The 14,049-nt window shown below is 37.0% G+C and overlaps 1 protein-coding gene across 2 annotated transcripts in view; it reads right to left on the bottom strand.

Annotated features, from left to right (window-relative positions):
• The window catches only part of CAMKMT (calmodulin-lysine N-methyltransferase), a 418,274-nt gene that overhangs the window by 47,417 nt on the left and 356,808 nt on the right, over positions 1–14,049 (bottom strand). For both annotated transcript variants that reach the window (XM_038006250.2, XM_038006251.2), the window contains exon 7: positions 6,783–6,849. In XM_038006250.2, the coding sequence (XP_037862178.2) occupies positions 6,783–6,849 (67 nt within the window). The remainder of the gene's footprint in view (positions 1–6,782; positions 6,850–14,049) is intronic.

Genomic DNA, 14,049 nt, shown 5'->3' with positions numbered 1-14,049 from the left:
AACATCTCAAATGTCCATCAGCTGATGAATGGATAAAGTGTGGTCTATCCATACAATGGAACAGTACTAAAAATGACAAATGTCCTGATACATGCTATACATGAATAACCTTAAAAACACTATTTTAAGTGATAGATTCCAGATGTGAAAGACCATATATTATACAGTTCCATTTATGTGAAATGTCCAGAATAAGCAAAGGCGTAGCAACAGAACATAGATTAGTGGTTGCCCAACCCTGGAAGGGAGGAGGAGTGAGAAAGGGGGATGAGTATGAGGCCCTCCCCTCCCCTCCCCTCCCCTCTCCTCTCCTTTTCTTTTCAATGGATGGGGTTTCACTATGTTAGCCAGGCTGATCTCAAACTCCTGGGCTCAAGCAATTCTCCCACATTGGCAACCCAAAGTGCTAAGATTATAGGTGTGAGCCAGCACATCTGGCCAAGTATGAGCTTTCTTTTGGGGGTGATGAAAATACCCTAAAATGATTGTGATGCTTGCAGAACTCTGTGAATATACTAAAAGCCATTTAATTATATATGCTTTCAGTGGGTGACTTGTATAGTAAGTGAATTATACCTCAATAAAGTTGTAATTTTTAAAAATCTCAGATAATTTGTTGTTAGAACACAGAAGCATATTAAAAGAAGAATTAAAACACTGTGACCAAGTAACTACTAGAAATGCAGAGATGTTTTAATATTAGGAAACCTGTTGATATAATATGTCATAGTTATAAATAAAATAGGGAAAGCAATTTGAACATCTCCATAGATGCTGAAAAGATATCTGCTAAAGTTCCATATTTACTTATGATAACATCTCTTAAGAAATTTTAAGAAGATAAAAAATATCATATATATCTCAACTCAAAAGCTAATGCGTACTTAATGGGGTGAAAATTTAGTAGATTCCCAACAAAGTCAGACTCAAAGATGCCTATTATTTAATAATCGTTGTGGAAATTTTTATCCAATAAAATTATACAAGAGACAGAAAAAGGAGGTATGAGAATTAGAAAGCAGTTACAGTTGTCATCATTTGCAGATGATGTGATTGTTTGCTTAGAAAACTCAAGAGGATAAACCTGCAAAATATTCAAAACAATAACCCACTGAGGTGACTACACATTTACTATACCAAACCCCATAGTAAAACATAATGGAAGTAGAAAATATAATGGAAGAAAAAATCTTATTTGTAAGACCAGTAAAAAATCTCTAAAAATAAACTTAAGAGAAATAAAAATGCTGGTGAAACACCTTAAAAAACTTAAAAAGAGAACACCTGTTCTTGCATAGAAAGACTCCAAGTTTATTAAATGTTGTCTTAGTAAATATGAAATATGAAAATATATTACAAAGTTATACTGACAAAAATGATGCAGTTTGGTAGGGTTGTACAAATAGACGCAATCCACTTCTGAAAATTTGTTGTATAGACACACTTGCAAATGTGTAATTTATGTAAAGATGTGTCTCACTGCAGCATTGTTTATAATAGCAAAATATCAAAAACAAACTAATGTCCATTATTAAGGTAAAAACTAAATGATTGTTTAACAATGATTTATCATGTGACCATTCTCTAAAAAATTTTTTTAAGATGGCTCTATTTTTAAGTGAAGAACTCCTTTGAAAACAAAAATATTTTTATTGATATGTAACTTCTGTGATATATAATTCTGGGAAGGGAGAAGGATTTCTCTCTTAAAACCAGAAGACATTTTCACAGAGAATACAGTAGTCTGACTTGCATACCTAGCTATCAATACAGAACCTGGCCTATTTTTGGTAGTGAGATTTTGACCTTGGTAAAAAATAGAAGTGGGCAAATCCAAAGAATCAATACAATGTTATTCTAAAATAAAAGGCCTTAATTTTTAATTGACTGTACTTTAAGAGGGTCCCTAAAAATACAGCATCCTCCTATTTTAAAATCTGGCTCATTTTAATACAAAAAGGATAACTCTATCAAAATAGCTGAAACTGGCTAATCTTATGGGAGTTGGTGTCTTCAGTGCAAAACACTAAATAGTAGGGATATGAGCCCATCTATAAACTTGTTAAGCAAATCAACAGTGTTATGTTAGTAACAGAAAGTACACATGATAATTTCATTTTGTCATAGCCAAGATAGCAACAGAAGGAAAACAGGAGTGTGGCATCTCTAGAATTCTCAGCGGTCTTCAGGATTCTGTTACTATAATTCTAGCAAAATTCACTAACAGGTATATTTTATCAGAAAGTTTCTTAAAGGGAGCCCTCAGCTTCCTTATCTCAGTTACCTTCTACTAACCTTCCTCTTCAACCTGACAAAGAACAGATAAATGCCTACTCACACTGTCAGTTTGTCTACAGACATTACATGTGCATGCCTGAGAAGAGGCCAACACTGAAATGAAAGTCAGCTATCTGATGTAGAAACGGATGTCTGATTCTCTAGAGCTTGACTTTCCTCTACTAAAAATGGTTTGGTTCCATAAGCTTTATGGGTTCATGTCTTTCAAAATATTCTCTAAATACCAATTTTAAAAGCTTTCATATACCAAGGATAAAGTGTACTAACTGCTTCAGGGAGTACAAAAACATACGAAGCAGAATTCTTGCCTTCAAGAAAATGATCTGTTTCCCTCCCTAGGACATAAACTCCAAGAAGGCATGGCCTTTTCCATCTTGTTTACCACTCCATCTCTAGCATCTATATTGGGACTTGGCAAACAGAAGGTGATCAAAATATTTGTCAACAAGTTGATAAACCAGTGAACATGGAAACAAAGCCAATATGCTTTGAACAATAAGAGACTATGCCATGTTCAACTGTATTCAATGTTCTAAGAGCAGCAGAAATTAAAAAGATTAGGGTAGGCTGAGATAGTCTGAGAAGGCAGGGGGAAAATGGTAGTGGTGCCATCCTAGAAGGAGGGATTTAGATGGAGAAGAGGAGGGAAACAAGAATGGCAAAGACGAGAGATAGAGACATCATATCTGTCAGAGGCAAGCGAGGGGGCCTGGGTGGCCAAAAGAGGAGGCGGCAGCTAGATGAGATGTGGATACAAGGGCAGACTGCAGAAGGCCCAGGAATATCAGTCACTGGATTCCACTTGGTCGGAACGTACCTTTCAAAAATCATTTTCCACATCCCCATTTTAACCTCTAAAGGAAACTGAGTCTCAGAGGAGGTATAAATCTTTAAAAAGCAATGGGGCAATGCGACCAAAAACCAATCTTGGGGGCCTACATAAAGGTAAAGTTTGGGTTATAAAAAAAAGTCTTAACATAAGTTCCATAGTTTACTAAAATTCATGGTTTATCAAAGAATAATAAAGGTCATAAACCTGAATTCACTAGCAACTTTCACACAAAGATACATACACTGTTAAGTGAAACTTACTTTCATCATCACAGCAGGGTAAATTTAATATATTTTTTAGTAACTCTCAACTAATATTAACCAGAGAATGACGCTATTCACTAATTCTGGAAGAACTAGAAATACGTAGACGTCAAAAGCTCCAAATGGTTCTTTGTTAAACAGTCACAATTTTGAAGACGGCTTTAGATAAACCCAACAATTGAGATACTGTAAATATCCTTGCTCTTTCATCAATCTCTAGCTATATTTAGTAGCATGGTTTCCTTTGTTCAAGAATTATTTCTGATAACTGCATATTTATATTCTCCAAAGCAGAGTACTTTGGGCATATTTGTTAAGTGAATGGACGGCTGCATGGATGGACAACAAATAAACCAAATAACTGTATTAAGCTGAAAAGCAATGAATGTAATGCTTCATATAAGTGGATCTTAGATTCAGCCAGGGCTAAGGCTTCCAGACTTTCACCAACACATCTTTCACATTTAGCTACAATCAGACTATGGTTAAAATAGATAGAGGGAGCAGAAAAGTTTGGTAGCTAAGAGAAGAGTTACCCTAGGCAAGGATGGTGGTGCTTATGAGAGCAGAGGTGGATTGACTGTGAAGCTAATGAAGGTTCAGCGTCAGGGCCTCTTGCAAGGGCCCTTCCAAGGCCCTTGGAGAAGCCCTCGTAATGTGTTCACATGGTCATATATTTCTGTAAAATTTATCAAAGTAAGGTATAATAGAATTCATTCTTCTTAAGTGGGCCCTCAAAAATAAGTTTCAGGCCCCACACAACCTGGGTCTGCCCCTGTGTAAGAGGTAGGAAGAGGTCAGTAGTAGGAGAAATGCTGATAGTTATGGAGAACATCATCGGAGTAGTGGGAACAGGGGCTTAGATGCCAGTCAAATTTCTGGGCAGCTTTTTTTTTTTTTTAAATATATACCATTTCTTAGGCTCATAGTTCTCATATCACGACTTTCCTTTCAGCTTATACATCTTTGCAAATGCAGTCATAAGAGACATTCAGCTGTTACAAACTTCATGTCAAGCTTTGAAGTGCTTTTTAATAGCAGAAATATTTGGCTCACGTGTGGGCTTTATAGCCATGGTAAATACCTCTTAGTTATCTGTCGCTACTGTTATTCCACACCTCCAATTTAGGGGAGAAATTCTGCATATGCATTAAGGCACTAAAAAAGAGTATTGAACTCTATCTTAGCGCTTTTGTGAATGGCTTCCTTTTATTTCTTCTCTCGTGGAACGAATACTTTCATCACATTGTACTGGTTATGGGTGGGAAGGCAGTGGATGGAAGGAGAATACTGACTATTACATCAGTGGCTGGCCGTTTCTCTTAGCTTCTTGACAGTTAAGTGATCAAGTTGCTCCTTAATATAAGATCAAGGCATTTCAAGGACTAACTCAATATATCTATTCTCTAGAAAGTGCTTTGGTAGACTTTGAACAAAATGCTTCCAGGAGTCAAAAGAAAAGAAACTGACTGCAACTAGTATGAGATAAAGATGGGGGGGGAAACCCACTCTTATCTTGGAGGTTTCTATATGACTATTATTGTCACATAGTCTATATGTCCAGGTACATATCAGAACAATATATCTAGAAATAGCAGTTTTGAGAACAGAAAAATAGAAACAAAGGCCATGTATTAAGCATTTGGGATATGTCCTTTGTTGAACAATGACATTTTGCTTCTTTATGTAACTTAATTATTTTATGAAGAGATGACAGAAAATACTATTGCACTCCATAAGTTAAACACTTGACATTTTTATTCCTCAAAATGCAACATTTTAGAAGTCTAGATATGTTTATTAATTAGTGATTATTAACACCCAGTAAACAACATTATGTCTTGTAAAAACACAATCTCTCTTCACAGCATGAAGCTGAAATCTATTATTCCCTGATTCCATATGCTGAAATACACTCAAATGGTCACAAATGACCTTAAACATTAAATAAATGTAAATGAGGACAACACAGAAAATGCACTTTTGATTGATAACTAAAAGACCAGGTTGAAAATCATGTCCAAAAATGAAGTCCTCTCCAGAAGGATAAGGCCGTCTGCACTGTGAAGGAAAGGCTGTCCTAACAACGGGGACCCCACAGGTAACGGCAGACCCTTTCTCTTTCTCTCAGCCTACCCCAGGTTTTCTGGGAAACAGAAGTGGTTTGTTCATTTATATGAGAAACACAGAATATGCTGTCCCCTGTGCCACTAGCCTACTCCCAACATTTTAAGCAGGATTTAAAAATACATATATGGACACTTCATTACATTCACCAATTAATATAAGAGAAAAAAATTATTGCTATTCCATAGCCTCACACCAATATGTGTCGTCACTTTGGTTTTTAAGCATTGTAGCTATTTTTGTTTCTGAGGCCAGCACACCCAGACCACTGGCCGCCAGGGCTGTACCGTGGGTGTGTCCAAGAGAAATAAGTCTGTAGGCCTTGTCTGTTAATGAATAGTTTATATAACTAATACAAAAAATCAAACTGGGAAGTTGGGGTGGGAAAGTGTCTTCACAATAGGGAAAATTCAAACTACCAAAGGATGACAACTTCACAGTAATAAAGAAAACAATTAATTTAACATGGAGTTATTCTAATAAAGGCTGTGGTTAAATGAATGAGAAACAATACACAAATACAGATATTTCATGTGAAAACTATGAAATGATTACTCACTTCTCTAGATCCATTACCAACAGGGCAAAAATAAAATGTAGCATCATAGTACACACCATTGTTTTGGTTAAGAGCAAGCATTCCTCCTAGTTTGTATAAGAATTAACAGAATGTAAAAGGGAATGGACACCTAGACTATTTTAAAATCATGGAACAGAGCAGGGTTTCTCAGTGTTGGCACTATTGACATTCTGGGCCAGATGTTTCTTTGTTGTATGGGGGCGTCCTATGCAACATAGGATGTTCAGTGGAATCCCTGGTCTCTACCACTAGATGCCAGTAGCAACACTCCCCGCTCTCCTACCAAGTCATGACAACAAAAAAAATGTCTCCAGGGAATGCCAAAAGTCCCTTTGGGGACAAAACTGCTCCTAGGCTGAGACTCACTGGAAGAGAGCCATTTAAGGAGTTCCCAGGGCTGGCTTCTCCCAACCTCATACTGTCTAATCATAAATCATCCCCTACCCAGTGTTTAATATACTTATCTTGTTTTCTCATCTCTTAATTGGAGATAATGAGAGTGTTTGTCTGCCTCATAGTATTCTAGCGAGCATTAAATAATACTTGTAAAGTGCTTAAAACAGTGCCTGACACACAGTAAGTGCTCAATAAATGTTAGCTGTTATTATTTTTAATAACCATCCATAGTATCAAGAAAAACAATTTCAATCAGAGTTTTTTTTAGTGCAGAAAGGTATCTTACCAGCTTGATATTTTCCGGGTCTTAAAAACACCAGCCTTCTGATTCCTTGTGATGATGTCTTGCACATCTACAGGACACAGTTAAGAAAATGTCTGCAGTGATTGTGAACTGACCGAAAAAAAAAAAAAAAAAAAAAGGTCCAGAAACTGTTATCTCACTCTGTTGCCCAGGCTGGAGTGTAGTGGCATGATCTCGGCTCACTGCACCCTCTACCTCCTGGGTTCAAGTGATCCTCCCACCTCAGCCTCCTTAGTAGCTGGAACTACAGGCATGAGCCACCACACCCAGCTACTTTTTCTATTTTTAGAGAGATGGGGCTTCACCATGTTGGCCAGGCTGGTCTCAAACTCCTGACCTCAGGTAATCCACCTGTTTCAGCTTCCCAAAATACTGGGATTGCAAGCCTGAGCTACTGCGCCTGGCCGATCTTTTTATCATGCATGGGATGAGTACCATGAAAGGAGAAGAGCTGCATGTGGGGTGGGAAGCAGGATGCTGACTTGCCATAGGCAAGCTCTTTCGCTTCCCTGGGCTGCATTTTATCACCTGAGATGGATCATCATGGCAAGCCCCAGAGTTATGAGTGCTGAAGGGAAATGACTGTCCCATAGGTGCCATGTCCTACTTGCTTAAAAGGGCAAGGAGTCCAAAGGCAAGCCTCTCTGTCAGCAGGGAGGGCAATGTCAGTCTCCTGAGACTTTCCAGTGTGAAGAATTTCCAATCTCCTAAATGCTACTAGGGAGGGGTGGAGAGGAGCAGCAGGATGAGACTTGGGAGGAAATGAGAAGAAAAAGATGGAGAAAATCTTGGAGAATCTTTGAGAGAAAATGAATTACTGAAGAAAGTCAGTTCAGTGAAAAGTCCCCTGAAGAACTGTCTTTACAGACTTACGCTATGGCCTTCGGCATAGAAGGACTTGTACAAAAGAGCCAAATTTATGGAAGACATGTTTTCAGGAGCTGGTTCATTACATCACCCAGCGCCATATTTACAAGGGCCCATCGGAAAAAATTGTCAGGTTTCAGCACCAGGAAAAGCTGGTCTGCAGATCAAGGGATGTTGCTTCCACTTCCCGGCACGATAACTCTTAGAGTTGATCCTCTCTCTTTGCTTCAGCACCTGTGCAACTCAGAGCCAAATGTGTGGCCTAACTCTAACAACCACAAGAGACCCTGTTGCATATACTTTCTCTACTGACCTCTATTCCTGGCTTCATCATATTTTCCTGGCTTTCCAATTTTCCAACTGCCCTCACTTTCCTATTCATTTTATATGGTATATTCTATGTGTCACGGTAACAAGCCTCAAAATCCCTCTTTTGGAATAAGGCAGGTTTAAATAGTCAAGAAATAAAATAATTCCAGTGAAGGCTACAAGCTGAACTAAATTGGGCCCATGGGGAGGACACCAAGCAGACAAGCGATGTTCTCCTATTGCTCAGAAAAACAGGTTTCCTGAATGCTCAAAGCAAGCATTGACCAAGATCTCCCTGCAAAAACAGAGCCACAGGACTTTTTAACCCAAATCTCTGCTTGAACCACCAGGCACACCCATTTCTTCTCTGAGTGAATAAGCAGGTACTGTGATAGCTTTCTTCCCCCAGGGGTGGGTAGGAAAAATCAATTAGGTCTCCTAATGAAGGGCTTTGTTGAGGTTTACAAAAGTGCTATAATGCAGACTTTTTTTTTTTTCCTGGGTGAACTTTCCTGTATGCAAATTAAATACTGTTAAATTACATTCATTAAAAAAATAAAAGAGACTAATTTGCCTACTTGTTTTGATTAACTAAAATGACACATCGGCCTACAGTTCTGTCTATTTCAGGAAGAAAGTATTTCAGGAAAGTCTTCTAAATGAAATGTCTTGCAGAAAAGGACAGCTGACATCTTTATTCTGAGAAGAACAAAATTAGTAAAGAGTCAGCTGACAACTGTTTTTGATTAAGTTCCCCCACACTCTGGCCACACCCTCCTTAGAGTTTCCATGGCATCCAACTGCATGCCATAATGTGCCCGGTACACCTGTAGAGTCGTATGAGTACATGACTAATCTATCAAGCAAAACATATTATTTTGTTAGTGGAGGTAATACTTTTTATAAAATAGTCTCAGGGAAGTTAAATTATATAACTCAGAAAACCTATTAATAATTTTTAGTAAACATCTTAACACTATATACTTTTATACAATTTATAAACCTGTGACTCCAGGTGGTCAGGCTGAAGCAAACATATGTATTTATATTCTAGAAGCAATTTTTTAAATAAAAAAAAATCCACAGCAGTATTTAGGCTGCTTTATTTTTAGAACTGGACGGGAAATATGTTTTGTGGTTTAAGAGGTTTTTTTTAAATATTAAAATGAGCATGAGAAGAAAAAATGTCAACAGTATTTTAAAATATTACCTTAAGAGATAAACTCAGATCTCCTGCTCCCCACGCTTTACTTTAGGTCAGATTTTGATGGTTCTTCTGGATGGCACTGTGTCCAATAATAGATTTTATCATTCTTCTGTGTCACCTCAGGGTAATAAAGGAAATCCAATCACACTGAGTCAATATGTCCAGGATAGTGTTCAACACAACGGGCCAAATTGTGTTCTCTGAACCGCACCCACCTTCTGGAGCACTTCAGTGGGAGGGACTGGGTGCAAAGAAAGCCTCAATGTGATTTCTGATTAAATGAATACAGAGTAATTGCCTCCAATCCCCTTGTCTAGGCAACTGGACTTCCAGAGCTACAGGATATATGTTTGTGGCTAAAAGGAAACCGGAATTCTATCTCTAGGTTTTCTTCTCAAATAAAGCCCTGCTCAGAGGTAGGGCTCCATTTCAATTTTGTTTCAGTTGATTTTTATTCTTAAAAAAAAGTTTTATATAATAGTAATTTAAACAAATTATATACATGTTATATGTATGTATCATATTGTTAAAAATATCAGCCTCCTCCTGCAATTAGCAATTATTTACCAGTAGTTATATATACATTTTGAGAGTCGTCACGTTCTTTAAGCAATTTTAAAAATAATAACACTGTGATTCACAAAGCACCACTTTCTTGGTTTATGTTATCTTTATTTTCATTGGAATACCAAAATACCAAAAAGGAGGGTAGGAAACTATGAGATTATAATATAAACCCTATTCATTTTGATCTCTCAAGGTTTTTCTTTTTAATGCTTAATGTGGCAATATTTGCTAATTTAAGGCTGCAAAATATTCTTAAATGTGCTTATTACTCACATGAATTGAGAAGATGCCATAGAGGTACTATAAACTCTGTTAGCAATGCCAATTGTTATGTTTATGGATGAGAGGCCTTTATTTCCAGAGTATGGTAAGAAAATGCAAGATGAGGTTCACCAAATCATTTTAGCTTTTGGTGACCCGGAATGGTTTAAGTGGAAAAAACATAAACTTTGAAGTCAAATGAACCTGGCTTCTAGTGCTGGTTCTGATACTTGGTGGCTGTGTGTCCTTGGGTAAATTAATCTCTCTGAGCTCCATCTCTAAAACAGAAATAATGATACCTATTTGTTAGGCTTAATGGAGTATCACATATGATAGGCCTGGCACATAGTAGGTGCCCAATTCATGTCAATTCATTACCTTAGTGTATAATTTAGGAAAAAGCTTTGGTAGGATGAAGAGGCTGGTAAAGTAACTAACATGAGGTTTGGCAGTTACACTTTATTTTCTTTCCCTGCTGCTTAGAATTAATTACCTGAACCGGGCACAGTGGCTCACGCCTGTTGAGCCCAGAAGTTCAAGACTGCCTGAGACCCCATTCTCCACAAAAAGGAGAAAAAAGAAAAAAAAAAAAGTTAGAATTAACTATGTGAACATTTATACTGTAGAATTTAAATAACCAAAGTTATCAAAGGACTTCTGCCCTTCATGTGTATAAATGTATTCTAGCCAAGGATAGGTACTAGACCTATCTTGTTCACTATTGTATCTTTAGCACCTGTAATGACATGCCATTAATATTGGTTGAATTAATTTTAATTTAATTCCAAAAACAGATATTTGTTGAGTTGCTACCCAATGTGAGGCACATAGAGTTTACTTATGACTCATCAGTAGATGGAAGTACAGCCAGCATTGGAAGAAGAAGCCTGGACACAGGAAGATGGCCCGGGATTTCCACGTTGTCAACCATCTATAGTACAGGCTGCACAGTCCACACGAAGCTTCACTCATTAGTTACTCAAGTCAGGGATTCTATTAAATAAAAATAATGTTAAACCAGGGGTGTCTCCTTTAAAAAGCACAGGAGATTTACCCATTTTTGGAGAATCCTAAGTTCACTATCTGTGACCCACACTGTGCATACTATGGGGATAAGATGCTTACAGAGAAATGGGTCACCAAACATTGGAATCTTCTGCATAGAACTGCCAGATGTTTATTAAGGCAGGGCGCCTGTGCTGGGCACATTAGTGATTGTAGCCAGAGAGGGATGCTCACCTTCAGGAGTTCTACTTTTATTCATCATAATTTAGAAGAGGCTTAGTATCAATAATAGCTCAGTATACCATGTGTCTCTCCTATTCCTAGGTCATTGTCATCACAAGCTACAAACCTTATGGAGTAATTATTATATGTGGGCTGTTGAAGATTTCTTTCTTGACACTAAGGGGGCATTACCAAAAAAAAAAAAAAAAAAGAAAGAAAGAAAGAAAAAGAAAAGGAACACGTTTCACACTATTTTGGAATAAATTTCATAACTGGACAAACGAAATGATCCTGTTTCTAATTTATCCTTTGTTCTCTTGGGGTACAGATAAAATGGAATCTGTAGGGAAGAGCAGCTCTTAGGTGTGGGGGCTTTGGGTTCATAGACCCGGCAATGCAGTTTAAGGAGACCAAGGAGACCTTAGGGAAAACTACCCATGAATCTAAGAAAATATTTGTGACTTAAAGAATTCATTTTTACCTCAAGTCTTAATATCTTTCCAGACATCTCCATTTCATAAATCTCAGATCAACATCTAGCTTTTCAGAATCAAGATGGAAAACTCAAGAAGACATAGGCAATCCATTTGATATATTTTAGGGAAATAATAAATAACCTCAAAACTAGTTGACATGCTTCTGTGATATAAAGATTCAGAACCAATCCATTCATTGCCTCACATACTAAAATAAATAGAAATAATATAAAATTAAAAGGAAATATCACAAAATGCTATTTTTAAGAGGTAAAAATCAGAATTTTAGAAGCTTAAGAGACTAAGAAGATTCAGTTGGATTCATTAAATACAGAAGCCAAGAACAACAAAAACAATTTTTAAAATGATAAGAATAATATACAGGCCAATACTCAGATGTGATATGCCATTGCCAGGTCGATTTTCAATTACATTTCACTGATGTATTCATTTGTTTCTTAATGTGCTCATCTTGCCCATTAAGAATAATTAGCAGCTTTACTAAGAGATTTTCTGGCTTCTGGCAATGTTTCTCCCCCTTTTTTTGTTGACATCCACTTTTACTTTTTAGAAAGTAATTTTTGAATAATATCCTACAACTGCTATATAATTTAGGCTTCCTAAAATTTTTAAGGAAAGATATAAACAGTAATTTTAAAATAAGTTTGTTTCAATCTATATGCATCAATAGTATGTGATTCAGTGAATTAGTTATTCTTACAGAAAGTGGGCACGCAAATAGAAAAAAAAAATCATTCATATTAACCTCAGTCAGTGAAACAGATGACAACGAATACCAATTGTAAGCTCTGTTAGCAAATCAAGAATAGCATTAGTATTAAAAGCAGGAAAAACACATTGCCAATTTTAAGGCTTTATGCATGCTTTTTCTCTTAATTAAAAAAAATTAGATCTAGTTACAACAGAAAAAGGCACACAAACATAGTGTTCTATGTTCTAACAACTGCATGGTAAAAACTGAACTCCATCAGGAAAGTCCTAAGAGATGAAATAAAACACACTACCAATTTTGGTCTGCATCCTGAAAAGACCTACTTTATCTACTTTGTAAAGTTCTTCCCCTCCTACCCTTTGGCACCCCGCTATATTAAACCCATTGTAAAACCCAGCACAATAAAGCAGTCTCAGGGCTGAGCTTCTGAGGACCAAATGTTAAAAATCCATTTTCTTGGGAGGGGGCTGTACCAGTCATTTCTTTGAAAGGCTGGCAGAATGAATACAGAATCTGAGATTTCCTCTCTGATTTCAAAAGCTGGCATGGCATCTTTGTTGTTTAAAGCAAAGGTGTGTTAATTAATGACATTAGCATTGCTTCCTTTCTTTGGAAGCTCTGTAGTTTAGCTCAATAATAATTTTAGAACAAATAGATTTACATACTGACTACAGATGTTTCCCATAGTTTGATAAAAGTTCTAATTGGTTTCTGATGCTATTAAATAAGACACCTGCTGACTTGAAAAAAACCTTAGGTTACTGGGCCCAAGCTGAAAGTTTCTGTGGCTAAAATAATCTTCTCTTGTCCAATAATCCTGTTCCCCCCACCCTCTAAAAATGCGCTGGGGCTGAGCTGGCATACTTGAGCTTCCTCTTGCTCTGTATTCCCTGACATAAGGAGGAGGAGCACAGTGAAATGATACATGGATACGTGCATGAAATAACTCAGAATAAAGCAGAGTGAATGAAACAACATCCGCTCATCTTCAGGAATATTTTGAAAAACTTGAGACAGTCTCAAGAACGTGATTAAAATCCTGCATTTTAAAAAAGGAAGCACCTTTTGTGATCTCTTTCCCTTGTGTGAAAGGCCAAGATTGTGATTGGCTGTTTTTCCTTCCTGAATTTTTTTTAAGTCTGTCAGGCAATTAGCTGGGTGGGGCTCGGTAGAGCATACAAGTGTTACTGAACAATATTAGCTACTGTGCTTCTCGTACCTCCTTTCTCCTGTTTGAGCAGCTTGATGAAGCTGCCACATATTTTCAAAAAATCATATGGCAGAAGTCGAAAAAGAAAATCCAAAATAGATTGTATGTAAGATGCCACAGAAATCAAAACTGCTTTGGCAGTTTAGGAGCTTAAAATTCAAATAAGTAGATTGTCTCCCTCATAATGTAAATGTAAGGCACACCAAAAAAAAAAAAAAAAAAAAAAAATCCAAAGCAAACATATCTTCCACTTTTCCTCTCAGTTTCTAACGGCTGTTAACTGCCCCTGAACAAATCAGCTCGACTGCTAAAGTAGCCACAAATTATGCTTACTTTCTTAAAGTACAGTTCAATTTTCATGAACTCTGTGTACATATTAGCAAAGCATAATC

This window comes from Chlorocebus sabaeus, chromosome 14 (assembly GCF_047675955.1).
Source record: "Chlorocebus sabaeus isolate Y175 chromosome 14, mChlSab1.0.hap1, whole genome shotgun sequence".
Lineage (NCBI taxonomy): Eukaryota > Metazoa > Chordata > Mammalia > Primates > Cercopithecidae > Chlorocebus > Chlorocebus sabaeus.
This window is presented reverse-complemented; position numbering and strand designations above follow the sequence as displayed.